Genomic DNA, 26160 nt, shown 5'->3' on the forward strand with positions numbered 1-26160 from the left:
GCTTACCAGAGTCAAATACTGCCTTGCTTTAGAAGGAAATACTTATTAGCAAACTTTTTGTCATAATGGGACCGACCATAGTTGGAGCGTGTGTAAGGCTGGGCTAGGCTTACGCCCGTTACACACATACTGCGTATGCGGTGCATTTTTTTTTTCATGCCCATGTTTACAGATTAGAGTAAACATTCCACACTGCACACAGATGCAGTGATCGTTTCCGCACAGAGTCTATTTTTGCTGTGCTGCACTGCACTGAATTAAAGGGACAGCGCATTGTTCGCATTAAAATGAACAAGTATTCACATGAAAATCTAGTAATTTCACTATAGATGCATAATTTAAAGTCTATTCTGTTTCAACACGTGGCTTTTTTGCCTCGGGTAAAGCAAGCGAAATGACAACATACCTCGCATTTAGAAAATCAAGATGACATAATGGATAGCACTCGCCTCTTCGTGGAGGTGGAAAAACAAAAGTTCTTTATGACCTGCAGGATTTCTTAAACAAGTGTTTATTCTCATCTGTAAATCAGTCTTACCTTATATGATGGAACAACTACACTGATGGGTCTGAATGTGTGATTGATGTGTTTCTGTGAATCTCTGCACACTAAACACACAGGCTGTTTGTCCTCCAGACAGAAGAGTTTGAGTTTCTCACTGTGTAAACTGCAGATCTCCTCAGATCCTGATGAACGCCTCTCATTTTTCTCCTTCAGGAACGACTCACACAAGTTTTTTAACACAAGATTACATGGAGGATCATCTCTTGAGGATTTTCTCCTGCAGACAGGACACTCCTGAGTTTCCTTGTTCCTCCAGAACTGCTGAAGACACTCTTTACAGAAACTGTGACTACATGATAAAATAACAGGATCCTTGAATATTTAACGACACACAGGACAAGAAAAGTCATCTTCAGATAATGAAGCCATTTTCACTGTTTGAGCTCCACAAATCTAAACTTTACTTTCACTTTCTGAATCAAGGTTTAAAAATAAATAACCACGAGAATCACAAATATCTGCTGTCTGTTCAGGATCAAACATTTTAAATCCTTCTTTAAAGTATTTCCTCTTCATTCTTCATTGTTCACTGATTCTTTATTCCTTTTGTCGAGACTATGGCTGCGTTCCACTCCAGTTTTAGACACGCACTCGCGAACTTCCCTACACACTTCCCCTCGGGGGAATCCCTGCCACCATTTTGAAGTGCGTTCCACTTCGTGAAGTGGACGAGGGAAGTTTACATGGACAGACCCTCGCTCCCTCGATTTTAACCGAGGTAAATGTTCACTCTCTTCAGACATGACTGTGTCGCTGCCCAGCCAAACAACATGATCATAAAGGTGACAGATGACATAGTCATTGGTCTCGTCACAGGCGATGATGAGACGGCTATAAGAGGTGTCAGAACTGGTCACATGGTGTTGTTTCCAAAATAATTTAATTCAGAAATGTCACTCCACTTTACTAAAATGCTTACTTTAATACAGGGGTGACTAATCCTGTTCCTGGATTTCTACCTACTTGCAAATTTTAGCTCCAACCCTGATAAAACACACCTGAATCAGCTAATTAAGATTGTCAGGAGCACTTGATAATTACAGACAGGTGTGTTGAGCAGGACTGGAGCTGAACTCTGCAGGAAGGTAGATCTCCAGGAACAGGGTTGGACACCACTGCTTTAATTTATACCATGGTACTGTTATTACCCTATTTACACTGATCAGGCATAACATTATGAGCACTGACAGGTGAAGTGAATAACACTGATTATCTCTTCATCACGGCACCTATATTAGGCAGCAAGTGAACATTTTGTCCTCTAATTTGATGTGTTAGAAGCATGAAAAATGGGTAAGCATAAGGATTTGAGCGAGTTTGACAAGGGCCAAATTGTGATGAATAGACGACGGTCAGAGCATGTCCAAAACTGCAGCTCTTGTGGGGTGTTCCCGGTCTGCAGTGGTCAGTATCTATCAAAAGTGGTCCAAGGAAGGAACACTGGTGAACCGGTGACAGGGTCATGGACGGCCAAGAGTCATTGATGCACGTGAGAGCGAAGGCTGGCCCGTGTGGTCCGATCCAATAGACGAGCTACTGTAGCTCAAATTGCTCAAGAAGTTATTGCTGGTTCTGATAGGAAGGTGTCAGAATACACAAAAAGTCGAAAATGTTGAGAATAAAGTCATTAAATTACGAGAAAAAAGTCGTTAAATTTCGAGAACAAATTTGTTAAATTATGAGAAAAGACTCGAGATAAAATGTTGAGAATAAAGTTATAATTTATTATATATTTATATATTTGTTGAGTTTATTCTCAACATTTTATCTCGACTTTTTTCTCGAAATTTAACAACATTTTTCTCATAATTTAACGAATTTGTTCTCGTAATTTAACGACTTTTTTCTCGTAATTTAATGACTTTATTCTCAACATTTTATCTCGACTTTTTTCTGGTTGGATGGTTTTATTTTTTTATTATTGCTTGGCCCTAATCCTCTTCCGTGGAGACATGTGGTGACTCTTCCAATGGAAAATATTAAGGAAAGCATTTTTAAGGGAAAGTTTCTGACATCAGGATACGCTAAAACTTTACTGTAAATGTACAGGTAAATTCTAACAGTATTTTACTGTATTTTCATAAAACAGGAACATGCTGTATATTTTATAGAATGTCTGTAAATATACTTTAGTATTCTGTTTTCAGCCCGTTTCACTCGTAATACAGTATCAATACTGTAGAGGAATTGCATTATGGGATGAACGCTTTTAGTGTTTCACGTCGACTCTACGGCAGTCCGTAGATGTGGGAAGAAGGAGGCGGGAATTGGCGAACGTTAAACATAACTTTAATTCAAAATAAACAAAGCACAAAACGAATGTAATAAAACATTCCGGGTCTCAGTCCCACCTGTCACAAACTGCTGCTGCTGCACAAACTCCGCAGCACCGCGATCCCCCTCAGCAGCGAGGGCTCTCCGACAGCATGTCCCTCCTTCCTCCTGGGTTTCAGCACCAATGTAACACAGTTCGTAAATACGGGAAGAAGGAGACGGGAACTGGCGAACATTCAAACAAAGTTTTAATACCAAAATAAACAAATACAAAATGAAAGTAATGCCGGCAGACCCTCGCGGACGTCTGCCGGCCACACAAACATAATAAAATATAAAATAAAGTCCAGGCCTGGTCCTCTCTCGTCCTTCACTGTCGTCGCTCCTCCTTTTATGCTTCCAGAGCTCCTCCGTGAGAGACTCAAGGCCGGTGCACCTCCCAGGTGAAGCTCATTAACTCTCACACCACCGGCCTCGCGCCGTTCCCTCATGGCTCTCGCCCGCACTGGTCGCCACACAAACCTTTCCATATGTTATTCTTACAACCTGATTTTTAAACTATTTTGTTTTTTGCATTTTCTCGTTTCAGGCTGAATCATCTGATGTAGCGCCATTGTTTACGTAAGTTGTGCTTATTTTCACGTGTATCAGGTTTATGACAGAATTCAGTGAATAAACTATTTTATTTTGTCAGTTATTTTAAGCATTATTTTAAGATGCATCTTTTCTGAAGAGTAACAGGACACATTACTGAGATCATATGCTTAGCTGTGAGTCCTTGTGTTCACAAAAATGTTGTGGTGAATGAATGCACAATATTCACTTCTCTCTCTTCTGTCTCTCTCTCTCTTTGCTTTTCTGCTTTTAGGCTCTTTGACATATACCCTAAACATGGCTCAAGAACCAGTAAGGGGGGGAAATGACCTTCTGTGAAATATGGTTTTGTTTAACATAAGTATTGCATCTAATTTCACATGTGATGTAATCAGGTTTATGGCAAAGAATGGACTACTTGCACTGAGGCTTGTAACACACTTACGTTTTGAAGTAATACAACTTGCCTATTTCCGCTTAGTGATCGATGCTGCAGTGTGTGTGAGACCTGATGAATAAGATCAGAACAAACCTTCATTTATTTTTATTAAATATTTGAATGCCTATTTTTCATTGACAATCACTTCACTGTATGTAATTCACACAATTCTTAGTATTCAAATTCTTAATATTCAAAGTATATTTTTAATTATTTAATGACAAATATAAGTGCAGTATGGAAAGCTATATAAATGCAGTTAATAGCTGTAGATAAACAGAATAATACTGTAAAAGTTCATAATATTACAGCAGGATACTGTATTTGGTAATTACAGTACTATACTATAAATGTTGAACAAGAAGTAGTCCTGTAAAAATACAGTAAGTAAAAAAAAAAAAAAAAAAAACGTAAAGAAACCAGAGCACCTCTCACCCGTTCAAGCTTGTTTCCATTGATTTTTTTTACATCTGGATAAATTTAAAGGAGGGTATGAGTTAGGTCTGTCGCAATATACCGGTATTGACGATAACCGCAATATTCAAAGCATGAAATATCAATATCGTGTTAATTTAGGGTGTGACGATTATACCGGTATTGGCGATAACCACAATATTTAAAATGAGTAGGACGCTTATGATATTATGACATGTAAATACTCCAGCGCCAGTACCTGACTGATCTCTCAGGTGGCAGTGTTGCACCTTAACGCTGACGCCTGTCAAACAAGAAGATGCAGCGCGCAGCTATTCCGAGCGGGAGAGTGAGAGGCTCTGTCCACACCCGGAAAAAAAGTAAAGTAAGCTCGACAGTAGGCTATACGAGTTTTTTCCGCAGGATTTGCCTAGCTACATTCAGCGCGAAGGGTGGCAACACCACCCACCTCCGTGTCCATCACCCTGCAGATTACGCCATTTTACAGAGAGTAAATTGTGATTATTTCATGGAATGGGAAATGTTATATTAACCTGTTAACGGCGGTTTTCGGTATTCATATTTAAATAAAGGGTGATTCTTTTATTAAGCCTACCGCGTTTTCTTTACTCGTCTTACTCAGCGTGATGTAGCTATGCATGCAGTTATATGCACTCAAAATTCAAGATAGATGGGCAGTTTTTGCCATTATATCATATTATAAGATGTAGTTGTTTTACAATATCACACGAGCAAGAGTGCCGTTTTTCCCAAATCAGCACAAATGCAATGTTCCTTCAACTTATTGTTAAATGAACAATGTGAGTTACATTTTAGACACAGTATTGTTAGTGTAGTTTTTTCCTTTATTTCGCCAACGAACAGGCCCCGTGCAACAGAAATATTTTTGTTATACTGACTGAATCCGCGTTTTGAACGAATGAATCCGAGCTTCGTTCCTGAATGACTCAGTCATTTGAACACTCACTCATTAAGACAGTGACTTGCTGCCACCTACTGGCAGTTTAGTTTAGTTTCATATTTAAGGTACATTTTAATTAAAAAGTTAAAATTAGAAAAAAAATCCATATTTAAATATTGAATTAAATTTATGTAGACAAATTGTAAATGCTGTGTAAATATATTAATGCCACTTCTCATTCTGTGTCACCACTGTATTGCAAACATGGATTTTGTTGATAACGATTTCATTTGATTGGAAACAGCCATAATGTATAGGCTACTATGCTAGTATTAATTTTTATTTCTTCAGGTCTTAAAAAGCCTTAAATTTGACTTTAAAAAATGTGCAGCAACCCTGAAAGAGAAAAACTAAATAAATAAAGTAAACATTATTTAGACTGATGACCAGTATAGGCACACTGAAATGACTTGAAATAGAGTGAAAAAAGCGGGCACAGTTGAAAGAAGACAAAAGATTATGTAATGTCCAGTATATTTCTTTATTGAAAAACTGTTAATACAATGAGAAAATACAGGTAACCCTTTTTTAATATTGTTACATATCTTGAAGTGATGCTTTCACTCATTGACATATAAAAAATACTTGAACTGTTTTAAGTGGTTATAAAAAAAACAAAAAAAACAAAACAAACAGACTCTGATGGTGAAGCAGCAGCAGCTCCATGTCCGGTCTTTTATTAATACTGATATCATCTCCCCTCATCAGGCGGTGAGGGTACTACACCCGCCAGGACCGAGTCTGGACATCCTTGATTTATCCTATATCTGTGAAACTATTTAAAGGTATAGTTCACCCAAAAAATGAAAAACATGATGACTGTGAAAGATGAAAGTAGCCTGATTCAGACCTATAGGAGTAACAATTACTGACTATTGACCGGTAAGATCCTCAGAGATTCAAAACACCCGAAGAAAGGAAAGAGTGTGTCAGTGAAGGTGGTTGTGAATGTGTGTAGATGTGTGTTAGTTACAGGATCAGAGAATGACACCGTTCCTCTGTCATAGTCCAGATACACTCTCACACGATCAAGATCCTGTTTAACACAAAAACCAGTGCGGGGCAGGACTAGTGAGGTAAGGTGAGATGACTCATACCGCACACTCCAGACACCAGTGTTACAGAAATCACATCCCTTCCTCTGGTTTGATGCTGTAGTTACTCCAAGACTCCAAGCTAAATTCTCTTTAACCTCCACATCCCAGCAGTGTGTTCCTGAGTTAAATCCCTCTGAACCCAGAACACAATCATAATAGTCAAATCTCTCTGGATTATCAGGAAGAGGTTGATTGATCAAGTTGTCTCTCACACTGGTCAGATCATCAGACAGGATGAGAGATGGATGAGCCGTGTTTGGATCCAGAATCACAGGAGCTGATGAGACACAATCAACAGCTGCTTTTATTCTGATGTTCATATAATGATCAAGAGTGAACCGTACGCAAATTATGAATTATGACACTCGTCCTGTTGATCAAACACATCAGACATTTTCCTCTGATCACTGTCAGTGTTTTTAGTCACACACTCATTTTTATTATCAGTGTTTAATGGCATCAGATACAAACATTAAATGATCCAAACATTTGTGTCTCATCAAGAGAAACTTTTTGGAAAAGTTAAAATCACAATCAAACAATCAGAGCTGTTGAGATGAAAAACTATCTGTAAAAACTCTGTTCATCTTCATCTGATCATCTTCATTAAACTGAATCTTAATGTGTGTGAATTTGATTTAAATACTTTGTTACTGTCTGTTGTGTTTGACTCGGTAATGAATAATATCAATCATGGTAATATTTAAGGATGTAATAAATCTGTGTTTCTCATCATTGTGTTTCTGAAACATGGAAAAATCAAGATACATGAAGCAGCGCTTCTTCTAGAAACCCTTACAAAATGATTCAGGATTCATGAAAATCTTCTGAAGAAAAGACAAGTTTTTAATGTTCCTGCAATTCTTGAAAACTTTAAAAGGTGCTGAAGAACATGTTTTCAAAAGATGTAATATAAGTCTAAGGTGTCCCCTGAATGTGTCTGTGAAATTTCAGCTCAAAATACCCCATATTTTTTTATTATTATTATTTTTTTTTTTTAACTGCCTATTTTGGGGCATCATTATAAATGAGCCGTTTCAGGGTGTGTGGCCCTTTAATTCTCGTGCTCCACGCCCCAAGAGCTCGCGCTTGCCTTAGCATGAACAAAGTTCACACAGCTAATATAACCCTCAAAATGGATCTTTACAAAGTGTTCGTCATGCAGCATGTCTAATCGCGTAAGTATGGTATTTTTTTGGATGTTTACATTTGATTCTAAATGAATTTGAGGCTGTGCTCCATGGCTAATGGCTAATGCTACACTGTTGGAGAGATTTATAAAGAATGAAGTTGTGTTTGAATTATACAGACTGCAAGTGTTTAAAAATGAAAATAACAACAGTCTTGTCTCCGTGAATATAGTAAGAAACAATGGTAACTTTAACCACATTTAACAGTACATTAGCAACATGCTAACAAATCATTTAGAAAGACAATTTACAAATATCACTAAAAATATCATGATATCATGGATCATGTCAGTTATTATTGCTCCATCTGCCATTTTTCGCTATTGTTCTTGCTTACCTAGTCTGATGATTCAGCTGTGCACAAATCCAGACATTAATACTGGCTGCCCTTGTCTAATGCCTTGAACATGGGCTGGCATATGCAAATATTGGGGGCGTACATATTAATGATCCCGACTGTTACGTAACAGTCAGTGTTATGTTGAGATTCGCCTGTTCTTCTGCGGTCTTTTAAACAAATGAGATTTATATAAGAAGGAGGAAACAATGGAGTTTGAGACTCACTGTATGTCATTTCTATGTACTGAACTCTTGTTATTCAACTATGCCGAGGTAAATTCAATTTTTGAATCTAGGGCACCTTTATTAAGTTCTTAAATATGCCAATGACAACATCTTAATAAAACAATGGTGTAAGGACCCTATTGTAATTGCTCAGTCAATTCCTCTTTTTCTCTGAAATTAATGGCATTTTAAACATGCTCAAAAACTCATGAAACTGCACAAACATCAGAAGTGGTGAAAGATTATGTCTGATATGGGTTTCAGAATTAGGTGTGGCACCTACAAAATTTCAATTAAGCGCCCTTCATGTACTAGTATGAAATTCGATAGACACATGTAACAGCCCAATACCTACAAAAAAGTCCCTAGGTGCAAAATCTGAAAACCCAAAAGGAAGTGAGATATTTTGAATTTTCTCTGTAAAATGTTTGCAGATTTTGCCATTTCCAGATGTTGTACTTTAACAAACTCCTGCTAGAGCTTTAATCAGATCAACGTCATATTTGGTCAATCTAATCTAAAGGCCTTAGTGATGTTAAATTGTGAAGATCTCAGCTTTTGTCAAACGGCGTGCCCGTGGCAGCCTGACAAAGTTCGATGTTTCGCCATGAAACAGGAAGTTGTTGTAACTGAGCTGAGGCATACAGTGTCTGATCTGCCCCAAACTTCACATGTTTGATAAAAGTCCTGAAGACATCTACAGTACATGCCAATATTCAGTTAGTCATAGCGCCACCTGCTTGCAACAGGAAACAGCATGCTTACACTGTATTTCACTCCCTGAAACACATTTAAATATGTAATGAAGTACCAAACATGTTAGAACACCATAAATTCATGCTATTATCGTCATGAAACAGGAAGTTGTTATAACTCAAGCATACAAGTCCAGTCTGCCCCAAACTTCACGTTTGATAAGTGCCCTGGCCTGAACACTAAAATAACACTAAAGCAGAGTTAAAGTTAATGACATAATTAAGCAATTCATTAAGTGATGATTGTGCATTAGTGATGAACACCTGCTGTTAACAAGCAGAATAACTGAAGAAAATAGAAACACAAGAACTACAACTGACTTCAGTCACGGCCTTATTAAATGATCATTAACCTTAACTCTGTGTCAGTGTTACTTTAACACTATTTAGAGAGGGACCATATGTACTCTGAGCTGAAATGATTTAACTCTGGAGATTTTACTGTGTACCTGATTCTCACCAGTTATATTACCGTTACATGCAGTATGCAGCCTTTTGATTAAAAGATTTCTCCCTCCGCTTTTCACGGCCACTACCCTGTGGGGCAAACAATGGCCTCCAAAACATTAAGCAATGCTTATTCCTTTATTATCCTTTAGTATTATACAGTGACACCATCCACAATATCAAGCCTAACAAAACAGATCAGTTAATGTGCAGCCATTCAATTTTCATTATTAATTTACCCATACCCCTCCAACCTAACCAGTCCGTTTCCTTATTTTTAGCCCACAGAAGTTTCAAACATTTAATTTCCTGATGATCCCCTCTTCGTCAACAACAATAATACTCCCAACTCTTTTGAAACATTGTTCCAAAACACTTTACAAACCCGTCACACATACTCAAGCTCATTGATTACCCATTCAACAATGTAGTTGCTGCGTATCTGTACCGCATGAATCAATAACTCCACCTGCTCTCCTCCTTTCTTCTGCAATTGCAGGATTTCAACCTCCACCCTAAAAGCTCCATCAGCCTATCTCCATCAAAGTGGTGGGAGACCACATAGTATGGGTTTCCCTTCAGGCTCTCCAGTGATTTCCCACACTAAATATCTATCACTTCACTGCCGCAGCAGTGATTTCTCCCCTTGCAAAAATAATCTTTTAGCAAACACCAATGCTAAATTTTCCATATATTGGAATTATTTTTCACAGCTTATAATAATTAATTTAATGAGCCCATTGTTTCTGGCGTAAATTAATCCATATTTAGATAACTGTGTGATTTGTATATGTACATTTCTGAAATACATTACTTAGACACAGTGACCTCTGATAACAGACCACACTAAACTGTGATGTAGATACATGAATTTCTGTAAAGTTGCTTTGGAACCATATGTATTGTGAAAAGTGCTATAAAAAATAAATGTTAAATTTAATTTTACCACCACAGCAGGTATTTGGGCCTGTGCTCTTGCAACCGCTTTCAGGCTAAAACTTTATTGCCCACTGCCGCAGCAGTGATTTCAGCCTCCAATCTTGAACAGTTCTCCAACTAATCATCTGTAGGGACAGAAAAGTATCCCTCCACTGCCCCATCAGTGATTTCTCTCTCTGTTCCTGCAGGAGCCTTTCGTTTTCTCTTTTAGCTCCCTCAGGAAATTCACCACACAAGCTGCCTTATTTTTTCCCCCCAAGACAACAACAGCAAAAAATATTCTGCACAGAGGAATTAAATCCTTTAAGTTTTCTGTACTTGTACTGCTGAACTACTCTTAGATGACTGCCTAGCTTGCTGTCCTTGTAAATACTTTTTGGGGGTTTAACTCGGAGCTCAAGCCGAGCCTCGGGTTCGAGCCTCTTTCGAGGCTTTCCGGCCATGTATGATTTCCAGTGTGTGTGTAAGAGCACAGATCTTTTCCAGACTCACTGTTTTGGACGATGTCCTGCATCTTCTTCCAGACTCTGAACTGCAGGTTGCCCAAGTAACGTGACACATGAATCAAAGCTCCAGAAGCCATCTGTGGATCCGGCTGTGAGATCTGGACCCTGGAAGAACATTCAGGAGTCAGAACTGCAGTGGCTTTGGATCAGAAGCAGAGAGACCAGAGACACCAGCAGATCACTCACCTTTCCATTGAGACTGGAAACTTCTACAGAACAAACACACCATTAATCATCAAGAACTCAATCAATCAATCAATCAATGATGTGAAATTAGACCTTCAGAAAGCAGACGTCATTGTCTTTCTTCATCTCCTCCATGTATTTGATTGTGTGTGAAAGAGCTGAGATGTGTCTGTTCATCTCCTCCAGCTTCTTCTTCATCATCTGCTTCTTCTGCTCCTCTTCCTCCCTCAGTGCAGTGATTGTAGCTTCTTCTTCATCTCTGAGAAACTGATGAAGCTTCTCAAACTGCTGTTTAATCTGACGCTCTGTGTGATCAGCTTGAGACTGAAATCACAAGTAATTATATCAGACAAATCAGTTTAGCTGTTCTAATAAAACTTGTAAATATGTCAAAAGTATCATTCCTCACCTTGATGTGTTGAGCTGTTTTCACAAACTTTCTTTTAATGGTTACTTTGTGTTTAAGTTTGTCTTGTAAGGACTTTAATGCTGTATTGAGCTCCTCCTGGAATTTAAAAAGAAAGTCTATAAGATACCAGAGATTTCTGTAATATGATCTTAACCCTCTACCGCACACATTATGATAAATCTATAAAAAAAAAAATTTGACTTTTTTTTTTTCTTAGAATGGCTTAACTTGAAGTACTGTTTGGAAAAAAATATTATCTTAAGGTACTTTATGATATGTTGCCATATGGCAACAACATGCAATAGTGAAAATAAGTGTAAGTGTACAGTATATAGTTAATATTTTTCCTCAGAAATGTTGTTTGTATTGAATCAATCGGTGCTATTATAAGCTTTATCAGTAATTATAAAGAACACCTTATACTTATTTTCCAACATCTTGTGCTTTTATTTATTCCATTCTCTTTTGCTGAATAATGTTTTATATTCTTTGAATTTCATTACGTTTTTTTTGTGAATATTATTTAAATTGCAAATGTAGACAGTTAAAAACAAATCTAATACTGTTCATCATGTATCACAAAACATTGACATAAAACCAAAAACATTGCAGTTCATGAAAATTAAACATTACACAATCTTATGCGAGGAAGGTCGTGAACATGAACCCCCCCATAATCCTTGAAACTTCATCTTTTTTCTGTACAAAGAGACACATGTACACATCACATTTGGTGCACTTCACCCTAACAATACACTTAACGTTACATCCACTTGCACCTGCCTTTTTGAGACACCATGGTAGGCCATTGGTTGGTCTGGGCCAGTACTGGCTGTGATGGCAGATCTCTGATGTTGATTTAATCCATAATATAAATGCCATAGCAGTCCTTGACATATGACTAATCAACATTATATCACTAGCATTAATGTTGTTATTGTTACAGCTTAACAGACTGCAGCTGTCTTTTGCTAGCTAGCTATTCTATTATAATAATGTCATTCCATTATTGCGCCGTGTTGCCATATGGCAACACAGACATTTTATCGATTTACCAAAAACTAATTTCATAAAAAAAAATTTGAGTGGTGAATATGTCATCATAACTTACCAGAGATGATGTTAACAATTGTTTTGTGAATGTGACATGGGCGGGTCCTTGTTTGTTACTGACGTTTTAGTTTGCTTTCAGCAACTACCGACAAGAGACAGCAGTCTGTCAGAAATCACGCCACAGAAAAAAATTTGTGTCATGTGACTTAACCAAAGCACATCATTGGCTAAACTAAGGTCTTCTCTTACCAACAAAAAAAAAAAAAAACCGAGAATGTTTATGAATATTTATGAGATATCTTAACATAATATTTATGTTAAAAATATTTATGTCATTGTTTTTTACATTGTTACCATCATAGTCTAAAACATGACATTAAAGGGATAGTTCACCCCAAAAATTAAAATTGTGTCATCATTTACTCACCCTCAGTTTGTTACAAACCTGTATTTTTTTATTTTTATTTTTTGTTATGTTGAACACAAAGGGAGATATTTTAAAGAATGTGGGAATCTGAACAGTTGTGAGACACCATTGACTTCCATAGTATTTTTTTTTTCTATAGAAGTCAATGGTGCCCCAAAGCGGCCTGGTTACAAACTTTCTTCAAAATATCTTTCTTTGTGTTCAACAGAAAAAAGACATTTTTACAGGTTTGGAACAACTTGAGGGTGAGTAAATGATGACAGAATTTTCATTTTTGGGGTGAAATATCCTTTTAACATAAGCCAAAAAAAAAAAAAAAAAAACTGAAATAAAAAAACGAGAATGTTCTGTTAAAGAGACAGTGGCAAGGAAATGAACACAAAGATTATGTTGCCACATGGCAACACTATGCGGTAGAGGGTTAAATGTAACAAATAAGCTTAAACAAGTGTTTATCCTCATCTATAAATCTATCTTACCTTATATGGTGAAACCACTTCACTGATGGATCTGAATTTATGATTGTCGTGTTGTTGTGAATCTCTGCACACTAAACACACAGGCTGTTTGTCCTCCAGACAGAAGAGTTTGAGTTTCTCACTGTGTAAACTGCAGATCTCCTCAGATCCTGATGAACGCCTCTTATTTCTCTCCTTCAGGAACGACTCACACAAGTTTTTTAACACAAGATTACACGGAGGAGGCTCATCTCTTAAGGATCTTTTCCTGCAGACAGGACACTCCTGAGTTCCCTTTGTTCTCCAGAACTGTTGAAGACACTCTTTACAGAAGCTGTGACTACATGATAAAACAACAGGATCCTTGAAAATATCACGACACACGGGACAAGAAAAATCATCTTCAGATAATGAAGCCATTTTCACTGTTCCAGCTATCACAACTTAACTTTAACTTTCCGAATCAAGGTATTAAAAAAAAATGAAAAACAACAAGAATCTCAAACATCTGCTGTCTGTTCAGGAACAAACGTTTCAAATCCTTCTTGAAAGTTTTTCCTCTTCATTCTTCATTGTTCACTGAGTCAGTATGACCGAAAGGAGATATAACAAGTCAGTCTCTTCCTGCTAAGTGTTGTAAGAGGGTGGAGTTTCTGATCATGTGATTGTTCAATCTTTTCTCACTCTGACTGCAGCTCCTTCTGCTTCATGTCCTCCACTATCATTCCTGTTCCACAGAAAGACAGTCTCTTGTCTTAATGACTGCAGATCAGCGACTCTCACAGCGGTTCTCATCAAGTGTTTTGTTAAAGAAACAGATCCTGAGCACCAAACCAGAATCCTTTGACCCACTACAGTTTGTGTATAGGACAAAATCCACAGAGGATGATATTTCATTCACCCTTCACAACATTCTTACCCACTTGGACAATAAAGACAGTTATGACTGATTACTTTTTTATAGTTTACAGTTTGACATTTAACAGTATCATGCCCTCAAATCTCATAACCAAGCTGTATAACCTGGGGCTGCATCCTCCTGTACTGAGTAACTGAGTTTCCTCAATGGCAGATCCCAACATGTTCACCTCTGAAAACACTCCTCCAGCACCTCGAAATGAACACAGGCGATTCTCAAGACTCTGTACTCAGCAGTGTTGGGGAAAGTTACTTTACAATATTGCGTTACTCCCTAAAAAAGTAACTAATTGCGTTACTTCATTACTTTTTATGAAAAGTAATGCGTTACATTACTTTTGCGTTACTTTTTCTCACTGGGGCTGGGCTTGTTTGTTTTTTAATAACAACCAAAAAGTTCTATTTTTGGCAAAAAGGCCCTTTCACACCAAAAGTGAAATCAATAAGCCTCAGGCAAATGCATATTTACTCCTGTACAGTATAGGGCACAGCTCAAACAAACCTTTCAGATGTGCTGCCATTCTGGATTAATGAAGAATATGATACAGGAGAAGGAAGTTCTAGTTCTTATTTCTAAATCTAATCTTAAGTATTTTTTGCTTATTTGTATGGTTGAATTAGGTATATTGAAGGTCAGCAGCAAAGACACTGGTTAATAATTGAGATTAAATACATAAAGTATATTTGTGTAATTTAATATAGTTTATTATTACAGGTTTGCAAAAATTCTGAGATTGCATTTCACTGTTTTTATTCATTTTGAGGAATACTGAATGTGTGCGTGCAAGTAAGATGAGTAAATGCATGTTCACATTTAGTCTAAAACTACAATAACCATCATGCTTACACGGCGTACACAACACCCTCTGCACTTTATTTCTCTCAACATGGGGACAGGAGAGCCGTCAGTCAATAAATGTGAAAAAGTAACTTGGATATTTTGTTGTAAATTGAAAAAGTAATGCGTTACTTTACTAGTTACTTGAAAAAGTAATCTGATTACGTAACTCAAGTTGCTTGTAATGTGTTACCCCCAACACTGGTACTCAGGCCCTATGCTTTTGAATCTCTTCAGACATGACTGTGTCACTGCCCAGCCAAACAACATCATCATAAAGTTGACAGATGACACAGTCATTGGTCTCGTCACAGGCAATGATGAGACGGATATAAGAGGTGTCAGAACTGTTCACATGCTGTTGCTTCCAAAATGTTTTAATTCAGAAATATCATTTCACTTTACTAAAAGTAAATACCATGTTTACTATACCATGGTACTGTATGATTACCATATTTATTTTTCATTGTTTTTACATTGTTACCATCATAGTCTAAAACATGACATTAAAGGGATAGTTCACCCCAAAAATTAAAATTCTGTCATCATTTACTCACCCTCAGTTTGTTACAAACCTGTATAATTTTTTTTTGTTATGTTGAACACAAAGGGAGATATTTTAAAGAATGTGGGAATCTGAACAGTTGTGAGACACCATTGACTTCCATAGTATTTTTTTTCCTACTATAGAAGTCAATGGTGCCCCAAAGCGGCCTGGTTACAAACTTTCTTCAAAATATCTTTCTTGGTGTTCAACAGAACAAAGACATTTTTACAGGTTTGGAACAACTTGAGGGTGAGTAAATGATGACAGAATTTTCATTTTTGGGGTGAAATATCCTTTTAACATAAGCCAAAAAAAAAAAAAAAAAAAAAAAAAAAAAAACTAAATTCAAAGAAAATTATTTTCCTTCTTTGTTAATTAGAAATGGAAATGTATCTCTTGAAATAAAATCTATTTTAAATGATAGATTATGGATGTTGCTAACAGTTTAATCCAGGAGTTTTCAGTCTTTTAGATTCCAAACATGATTGTGACTAAAATTTAAGAGACGTAGTTTCGTGTATAAATACCCAAATTTATACTATGAATAATTAATATATCTCTACTGTATTTACTGTATGTACTGTATTTATGTAGTAATTTTTACTAAACATTTTATTTATGTTTATTTTAATCCAATGTTTATTTATTTAAATAAATGTGTTATTAATAATCTTGGTTTTAGAGCTATCCAGTTTTATTACTTAAATCATGTATATTAACAATCTATAATTTTTTTTTTTTTTTTTTTTTTTTTTTTTTCACACTTGGTTTTTCTTGCATCAATTATTCAAAACAAAAAAAACAAAACTCAGGTTACTGCAGTTTTCATGTGTAGTGTAGGCCTATACCTATAATGGATGTAGACTTGTGCCGGTTTTCGGAAATGCGATAAATCACGGTAATGAATGCACGATATTGTTGTTACAGTACAGGGACACGGAGGCAGGAGTACAACACAGAGGCATTTATTGATGTTCAACAGAGTCAAATGGTAATGCAGGTGATTAATACTGGTGGATACTGAAGAGTGGGAAGCAGAGAGGTAATACTGTCCTTTTATTGTCCGTATAGAGAAGGATGATGCTGACACTGGAGACGGGGAACACTCACACACAGACGGAGTAGCACACAAGGAACACGGGAGACGTTGGAGACGGGTAAGTAGATCAATGGCGTCCTTGAGGTAAGCATTCAGGTGAGTGAAGGGCAAACGAGACCGGACGAGGTGTGTGTGTGAGTGTGAGTCCTTTATGGAGCTGTTGATGATGGTGCTGATGACGAACAGGTGGCGGTGATTAGTAATCCGGGGATTGAGTGCGTTGGTATTGGTGCTCTGGTGATTGAGTGCATTGTGATTGGTGCTCTGGAGATTGGGTGCGCTGAGGATGGTGAATGGTGGAACCTGACGTGTCTGTGACAATTGTTACCGTGGGCACTTTAAAATACAGCGAAAAAATATAGATACAAATTTAGATTTTTAGAATGCGCATTAGTTTAATTTTCATCAACAGGATAAAAGTACGTTGCGTGTATGCTGTGTAAGCATGCGCACTCTGATCTAAACAATCTCATTCCCCACGTGGAGATGCAGTATGTATGTATGTGTGTGTGTGTGTGTGTGTGTGTGTGTGTGTGTGCTGACGCGTGCACACTCCGATGTAAACCAAACCAGCATGGAAAGGAAGCATGGCGGAAGGAGGAACGCTGCCAACATTTTATCCCCCTTCTAAAAGAGTGAAGTCAGAGGTTTGGAAACATTTTGGGTTCCAAAAAAATGCAGAGGGATTGCTAGTTGAAGACAGTTTCCCTTTGTATAAGACATGTGCACAGAAAGTGGCAGCGAAACACGGGAACACGTCTAACATGTTCTCTTATCTCCGTGACAACCATCCAGTCCAATTCAGAGAGATGAGTTTATAAAACTTTGTCTCATTTCCGTGTTGAATACCACCTAAAAACACTTAGTTGAATGACAAGATGCCAAAGTTACATGAACTATTTTCAATTACATGTAATGTTAGCTTGTTTCAATGTAGTTGAAGAGTTGGCTATAGAGCTCCACTAGGCTAGCTAATGCTAAAGTTTGTGTCATGTATTTTACCAGCTTAAGTACAATAAACAGCTAAAAGTAAGCTTAGTAATTAAAAAATGACAGAGTGCCAGAATAATTTATTTTAATTATACGTTGATGGAATGCAATAAAGCCGTACACTGTCACAAAGTGCGAGCGAACATACACTTTAAAAATGTTTAGCTAACATTAGCTATATTAGTTAACACTGGCTTGGCTTGCTATTCATACAATAATTATAATAATAATAATAATAATGATAATACTATGAATTGTAGTACTAGTGTTGTACAGACAACTCTGTCAAGATGCACATTTCAATGTCAAGACATGTTAAAATGTATTACAATGTTATAGATTAATGTTTTTCTTCTCTATTTTCTTTATTTTTCCTGTCTTTCTCTATTTATAGAGTAGACATGCATCTAGCAGTGCTGCTTCATCTTCAGCTGAAGCTATTGTTCAGCCAACAGTCAAAGAGGCATTCCAGCGTCAGGCTTCATATGGGCCCTCATCTCACCGGGCCAAAGAAATCAATCATACCATAGCATATTACATTGCTAAGGACATTATACCAATTCACACTGTAGCAAAACCAGGATTTCAGAAACTGATGAAGACCACGGTTCCACTTTACAAAATTCCCTCAGAGAAGTTTTTCTCAAAAACAGAATTACCCAGAATGTACAACAGTCTAAAAGAGGAAGTTGGCAACCGTATATCCCAGGGAAAATGGTATGCAGCAACCACTGACCTGTGGACCAGCAGTGGAGGAAGCGGACATCCATACATCAGCTTCACCATCCACTATCTCTTAGACTGGAAACTTCAATCAAATTGCCTGGAAACGCAGTTCTTTCCAGAAGACCACACTGCTGACACTATCAGAGAATTTTTTGATAACATGTTTCAAGAGTGGGGCTTCAACAAAGAGCGTCTTATCAATGTGACAACTGATAATGCTACAAACATGAAAAAAGCCTTTGAGAGTGACACCACCTTCCCCTGCCAGTGGTTTGGATGTTTTGGCCACAACTTGAATCTTGCCATTTCTAAAGCTCTGAAAAATCAGAGGGTGGACACAGCAATCCGAGTTTGTCGACATTTGGTGCAGGGATTTTCAAGAACCTGGAAGAGAAGAAGAGAGCTCAGAAATAAACAAATAACTCATCCATGATGTAGTCACTCGATAGGGATCGACTCAGAAAATGCTGCAGAGGTTTATTAAACAACAGCAGGCAGTTTGTGCTATACTGGCTACTGAGAGAGGGAATGGCATTTGATGCCAAAGGATGCAGACGTTGCAGTCATTGAACAAGTCTTAAAAATACTTGATCCACTCAGTGTTTTCACCGACGCTTTGGCTTCATAGACCAGAATAAGCCTGTCAGCCCTGAAGCCGGTGTTAAGTCACATCATTTCAGACATTCTTCATGAGACAAATGAAGACAGTGCCCTTACCAAAGACCTGAAGAGGTTGATGAAGACAGATCTCGAGTCCAGGTACAGCGATGATGCAAAGAAGGTGATGGACTTGATAAGCTTTGTTGATCCACGGTTTAATGGAAGCTTTTCTGATGACCTTGAAGCCACAGTCAACTTCTGCACTGAGGAAGCCTCAAAACTGACAGAGATGACAACTCTATCACTGAGTGAGGGAGCAGCCAAGACAGAGCAAACCAGCAGAACCTCCCCCATCCCCACCTCTGAAAAACAGCGCCAAAGCTTGGCCACCCTCTGTGCCGGTAATAAAATCAGAGGCAGATCCATTGCAGTGGTGGAGTCTGCATGCTGAAGAGCTACCTCATCTAGCTACCGTTGCTCAGAAGTTTCTCTGCATACCCGCTACAAGTGTTCCTTCCGAGAGGTTATTTAGTGCCAGTGGACACAAGCTCAAGCCAGAAAAAGTGAATGCTCACATTTTTGCACTTTAATCTGAAGGACTAAAACATAACAGCTCAGAAGAAATACCCAAAAGATACCAGGAATCGGTACATTGTTTATTGTTGACACTTTATAGTTCTTTTAAATATGTTTAAAAGCAATTAACAGAACACAGAAGTTGTTCTTTTGCAGTTTGCACTTTCTGTTTGATACAATTGTTCACTTTATACATCATTACTGTGTTGTTTTATTTATATTTATTTGTATTTAAATGTTTGAGGTACTCTTTATTATTTAAAATAAAGTTGTTATTAAAAGGACAATACTGAAGTTGGTTTATATTTTCAACCTTTATTTCTTATATAATTGAATACCATGATAAAACCTTAAAGGTCCCGTTTTTCGTGGTTTTTTTGAAGCTTTGATTGTGTTTATAGTGTGCAATATAACATGTGTTCATGTTTCGCGTGTAAAAAAACAGTATTTTTCACATAATTTACTTATCTGTATACCGCTGTTTCCACTGTCATAAAAACGGGCTGATGACTTCCTTGTTCTATGAAGTCCCTCCTTCAGAAATACGTGACGAGTTCTGATTGTGCCAGCGGTTCCTGTGTTGTGATTCAACAGCTCTGAGCGCACCGTGCCCGGAAAAGTCACGCCTCTTACCATAACGTGGAGATGCACGCGCTCAGTGTTATTGTCTTTAATTTTACCCTATCAATTTGAACCGGAATCAGACCCGGTGATTGGACTGCGGGATGAAAATAACAGCGTTTCGACGACATGGCGACAAACACACTCTACAAACGCAACTCTTGTGTATTCCTGTGGGCGGAGGTTAGTCAAAAAACTGTTTTAGTGACGTCATTAAAGAAGGAAGTTACTGTTGGTTAAAGTTACCATCGTTTATTACTGTATTCACGGAGACAAGAGCCGTCGCTATTTTACTTTTTTAACACTTGCAGTCTGTATAATTCATAAACACAAATTCATTCTTTATAAATCTCTCCAACAGTGTGTAATGTTAGCTTTAGCCACGAAGCACTATCAAACTCATTCAGAATCAAATGTAAACATTCAAATAAATACTATACTCACATGACCCGAAGCATGCATGCAGCATACATGACGAACATCTTGTAAAGATCCATTTGAGGGTTATATTAGCTGTGTGAACTTTGTAAATGCGCTGTAATATAGAGTCACGAGCTCGATGGGCAGGGAGCATGAGATATAAAGGGCCAGCAGCCCCTGAATCGGTGCATAGTTAATGATGCCCCAAAATAGGCAGCTAAAAAAATTTATTTAAAAAAATCTATGGGGTATTTTGAGCTGAAACTTCACAGACACATTCAGGGGACACCTAAGACTTATATTAAATATATATATTAAACTTATATAAAAAACGTTCGATGGCACCTTTAACATTTTTATGAGCCAAGCAAATAAGTCAACAAAAATCCCCTTAAAATCCAATGCACTGTAACTATCCAACAATATATACAAAATAATTAACATGATAGTCTGAATGTGAACATTTCAGTGGTTTCTGTGTGTCTGCAGATAACAATTCACCAATAACTTTATGGCCCGGTTTCACAGACAGGGTTTAGACTAAACCAGGATTAGACCTTAGTTCAATTAGGGTATTTAAGTAGCTTTTATAAACATACCCTAGAAAAAAAAACATTACTGATGACCATCTTGAGACAAACCCATGGCTCTGACATATTTTAAGATATATCAGTGCAAGTTGCTTTCAGTTAAAACAACTCAAACATGCATTTTAGTCTAGGACTAGATTAAGCCTTGTCTGTATGTCTCCTGGTCAGTTGCATTTTATAAATCATGTTTAGTATGTTTTACTGCTGTCTGTGACCCCATCAGGACAGACTTGTGATCCACCCATTGAGAATCACTAATCTGTTAGTTTCTAAATGCCGTTGTTTTTGTTTGTTTATTCTGTTTCTCTCTCAGACTGATGGGGCTTCATACAGAAAAGCCAAAGGGCGAATGAAAAACTTGTTTTTCTTTGTTTAACCTCAAATCAAGATACCCAGATGCAACTAAGAATTCAGTTGTGGAAGTTTAATTAAACTATGTGCATTAAAACATATATAATATATTCATCCTCTATATATTGCTTTCCATGTCTTCTTCCTCATATGATCACAGGAGTTAAGTGATGTTTTTACACAACAATTAACACAACAAAAAAGTGATGAATATATTATTATTGCAAGTACAAATAGTAAAAGTTCAGATAATAGTTACATTGCAGATCTCCACTTTTCCAGTATTCAGTTTTTTGCAGATAGAATGCAAAGGCGATTGATATCAACTGTCTTTGCAAACTTCAAGGAAAATATGTCAATAGCCGCGTTTCCACTCTCGGGGCTAAAGTGGGCATGCAAATGCGTGCCAGGGCCAGTCGTGTTTCCACTGCCACTTTCTGGGCTTGTCTGGTCTTTCTCAGCGCCAACAGTCAGGATTTTTTGGCCCACCGAATACCTTGGCCAGCTCGGGTTTAAAGGATAAGTTCACTTTCAAATAAAATTTTGCTGATAATTTACTCATCCCCATGTCATCCATGTCATCTTTCTCTCTTCAGTCGAAAAGAAATTAAGGTTTTTGATGAAAACATTTCTCTCCATATAATGGACTTCAATGGCCTCCAAACGGTTGAAGGTCAAAATTACAGTTTCAGTGCAGCTTCAAAGGGCTTTAAATGATACCAGACGAGGAATAAGAGTCTTATCAAGAGAAACGATCGGTCATGTCTGAAAAAAATACAACTGTATATGCTTTATAAACACAAATGATCGCCTTGCACGTGCTTCCGCTTTCTGTATTCTTCAAAACGCTTACGCCGTATGTCCTACATCTTCCCTATTCTACTTACAGAAAAAAAGGAACTGGCACCGCATTCTTTCTGTAAGTAGAATAGGAAAGGTGTAGGACATATACAGCGTAAACTTTTTGAAGAATGCGGAAAGCAGAAGCATGTGCAAGGCGATAATTTGTGTTTAAAAGTGGACTAATCCTTTAAGGAGTGGTTACAAGTACAAGTACGATCTTGTTCGTTAAATTTATATGGTAAACAAGTTACATTTATCATGTGCTATGATGGTTGTTTGTTAACTGAAATAGATCAGATTAATTGGTTGCGTGGCTATACTATTCAAGTAGTTGGAGCATTTTTTTTTAATAATCAACTTAATGTTTTATTTTAGAAAGTATTTATTTTATAAGTTTATCTAACAGTGTAGTTTTTGGTTGAACATGACTTAATATCTTCCGTTCATTCATGTTTTAATTTAATATTGAAATCAGAAAAATGAGAAAACCGCACTTTTTTTTTGTTTTTCATTTTTAAAATGAAAACGAAAAAAACAAAAAACTGGCTTGATTTTTCTTTTTTCGTTCTGGGGTTGGAAACAAATAACAAGTTTGAATATTCGATCTCTAAATGTGGGCGGGAATGAAACGCCTCTTTCCGCTGATTGGTCAACCAGATGTCAAACCATGTCGTCATCAGTTGTTCGTCGGTTCAGATCAACAGAATAAAAGTCCCTCGCTCTACAGCTGTACGGATTCTTAACGCGTTTATTCTACATTTAATCTCTTTCTCATCAAATAGCCAGACTAGTGAATAGCTTGACACAAATCGTTCTGATGCAGAGTCAGGGCTTAATTCAGTGTAGACATTAATTCATTACGTGAAATATTAGTTTATCTCATAATATTAATTACTTAGCAGCTGCACACAACTACGCCCAGCCTACAACTTTGATACATTGAGTGTAGAAATGTCTTTTGTTTTAGACAACATGGGATGGATTTGAAATGATAGATAGACTATGAATAATTAAATTATATATATATATATATATATATATATATATATATATATATATATATATATATATATATATATAATATCTGTATTTTACAGTCACAGCATATCTATTAGGCCTATTCTGTTTTTTTTTTTTTTATCATAGAGAAGTGTAGGACGTCAAATGTCAAATATTCAGTTATCCTTCTGTTTCATATATATAATAGGCAACATGCATTTTTCTATTCCCTTTTCTTAAAGTTATAACTTTTGTTTAAGGCAATATTCTGAGTTTATTTCATTAATATTGAGTATTAATGAATGTCACACAAAACGGTGTTTTATTTTCTCTGCCAACTAAACTTCCAATGCAGATCAGGGGTGCGTTTCCCGAAGCGAACTATGGTCGCAAGTTCGGTCGTTACCAATAGAGTTCAGTGGGACTTACGACCATGGTTCACCAACGATGCTTTCGGGAAACTCACCCCAGAACCGTTGTATGACTGACTCGTAGTTCACAGAGCAGTGTTTCATTCCTGAATGAATCAGAGTCTTTGAACAAATCAGTTGACTGAGTGATTCAAAGGCCCAAAAGATTATAGAGCTCCAATTGATATATTCTTGAATGAATCAGCGTTTTGAACGAATCGCTTAAATAAATGACTCAATCATTAACACTTGCTGACACCTACTGGTGACATTAATTTCATAATCCAATTATCGTTTCATTTTGTCATTTAAAATTTTCTGTATTCAAAATTATGTTTAAAACATTAATCGCATTACAGTATGCAATTGTAATTCCTACACATATACTGCCCTCTCTGAGCAATCTAACAACTCATAAATCTAAAAGCAACTTCAGGTGGTGCTTCTTTGACACCTCTGCAAGCCTTTGGTTGATACTGATTTAATTGGTAACAACCTATAGCGTCATAATATTGTAATTTAAATGACAAAATTTAAGAACTTAACATTAAAGAAAGCATACATATCTAATAAGATTAGGAAAAAATCCTAAAATCCCCTGAAAATCAATTAATCAAATCAATTACAGTTAATTTCTGACACATACAGATGGCAATAAATAGGCTATAAAAAATACTCTTTATCTGATTATTGTTAGTGTTATTTCAGGGTTTTGATATAGCCTAATATTGATAAAATATAATTGATATCTTCTTAAGAGAGCACTATAATGGTTATTTTTTACACTGTTTTAACATTTTTCCCTTTATTTATTTTACTTTTTTTAAATGTGTGATAGCATATTTCAAATTGGCATAAACGAGTTCACCTCCGTCATCAAATCATCCAATTCGCATTTTAAGTCCATGAACTAATAACATGTAATATATTTTCATATCTGTTATATTTCAAATTTATCCCATGTCCAAAACTCGGTATTTTCTAGTGCTGCATATTTACATCGATAGGCTATAGATTTGCACTTTTTAATTCAATACATTCGCTGCCCAGTGCGTCGAGCAGCTTCGCTAGATTTTTATAGTTGGTCACTTCAATAAAACAGGCATTATTTGTGCCAACATTGTAGACTGGGGGTAATTGTGTGCAGCTGCAAATTAAATTAATATTTCAATAGAACGAGATAAAATGTAGAATAAGCGCGTTAAGAATCCGTACAGCTGTAGAGCGAGGGACTTTTATTCTGTTGATCTGAACCGACGAACAACTGATGACGACATGGTTTGACGTCCGGTTGACCAATCAGCGGAAAGAGGTGTTTCATTCCCGCCCACATGTAGAGATCGAATATTCAAAGTGCTTATTTATTTCCAACCCCAGAATGAAAAAAGAAAAATCAAGCCAATTTTTTGTCTTTTCGATTTCATTTTAAAAATGAAAAACGAAAAAAAGTGTGGTTTTCTAATTTTTCTGATTTAAATATCAAATCAAAACATGAATGAACGGAAGATACCCTGATTATGACTTAATCTGTAGTTGTCATAACATAAATATGAATGCAAACCATCACATTAAATAATTCATTTTATTATTTGGAGCGAACACATTTTTTTTTTCTTTATTCACACCCGATCAGTTTTCCAGCATTAGGGTAAAAATATACAAATCAAGCCAATAAAATGACTCAACAGCATTAGAGTGACAGCACTATTTATTTTAATAAAATTGTATTCATTTTTTTTTAATATGTTATTTATTCAATTAAAAGTAATGTTTTTTTATATTCTTAATACTTTTAAATTGTTGCACTTTTTCTCTAAACATTTAGAGAACCCCATAACCAATTTTTTTTTTTTAATTTACTCATTTTAATTTAATGTTTATTATTCAATCAAATCTATTTATTTGTTATATATATATATATATACACACATTTAAAAATATACAGTTCTCTAAACATTTTTTACACTTCTAGCACATCCTTGCTGAAGACACTCACACACCTAGGAGACACACAAGGTAACTAGGAATCGCTGGAGACAGGTAAGTAGTAATGGAAGTCCTTGAGGTACGCATACAGGAATAGTCCTTGTTGCAAATGAGACCAGACAATGACTGTGTGTGTGTCTTTTATGTGCCAGTTGATTAGAGTGCTGATGAGATGCAGGTGTGAGTGATCAGTACTCAGGAGAGGGAGTGCGCTGTGACTGGTGGACGTTGGAGCCTGTCTGTGACAAACCTAGGGTGTGTTTTTAGGATTGAAAAGGAAAAGTACTGGTTTGAAGATTTTTTTTTTTTCTTTTTTCAATATAATGTTAGTCAAAGAGGATCAGATA

General features: G+C 36.7%; 1 protein-coding gene across 1 annotated transcript; it reads right to left on the reverse strand.

The window, feature by feature from the left end:
• Positions 1–5749: 5749 nt before the first annotated feature.
• LOC137017175 (nuclear factor 7, brain-like) lies at positions 5750–13913 on the reverse strand. Its single transcript, XM_067381159.1, has 6 exons — positions 13321–13913; positions 11362–11457; positions 11046–11276; positions 10953–10975; positions 10753–10871; positions 5750–6642 (listed from the first exon to the last, which is right to left on the reverse strand). The coding sequence occupies exons 1-6, from the start codon at positions 13717–13719 to the stop codon at positions 6134–6136; spliced, it is 1377 nt and encodes a 458-aa protein (XP_067237260.1). The 5' UTR covers positions 13720–13913; the 3' UTR covers positions 5750–6133.
• Positions 13914–26160: the final 12247 nt, after the last annotated feature.

This window comes from Chanodichthys erythropterus, chromosome 3, assembly GCF_024489055.1.
Source record: "Chanodichthys erythropterus isolate Z2021 chromosome 3, ASM2448905v1, whole genome shotgun sequence".
Lineage (NCBI taxonomy): Eukaryota > Metazoa > Chordata > Actinopteri > Cypriniformes > Xenocyprididae > Chanodichthys > Chanodichthys erythropterus.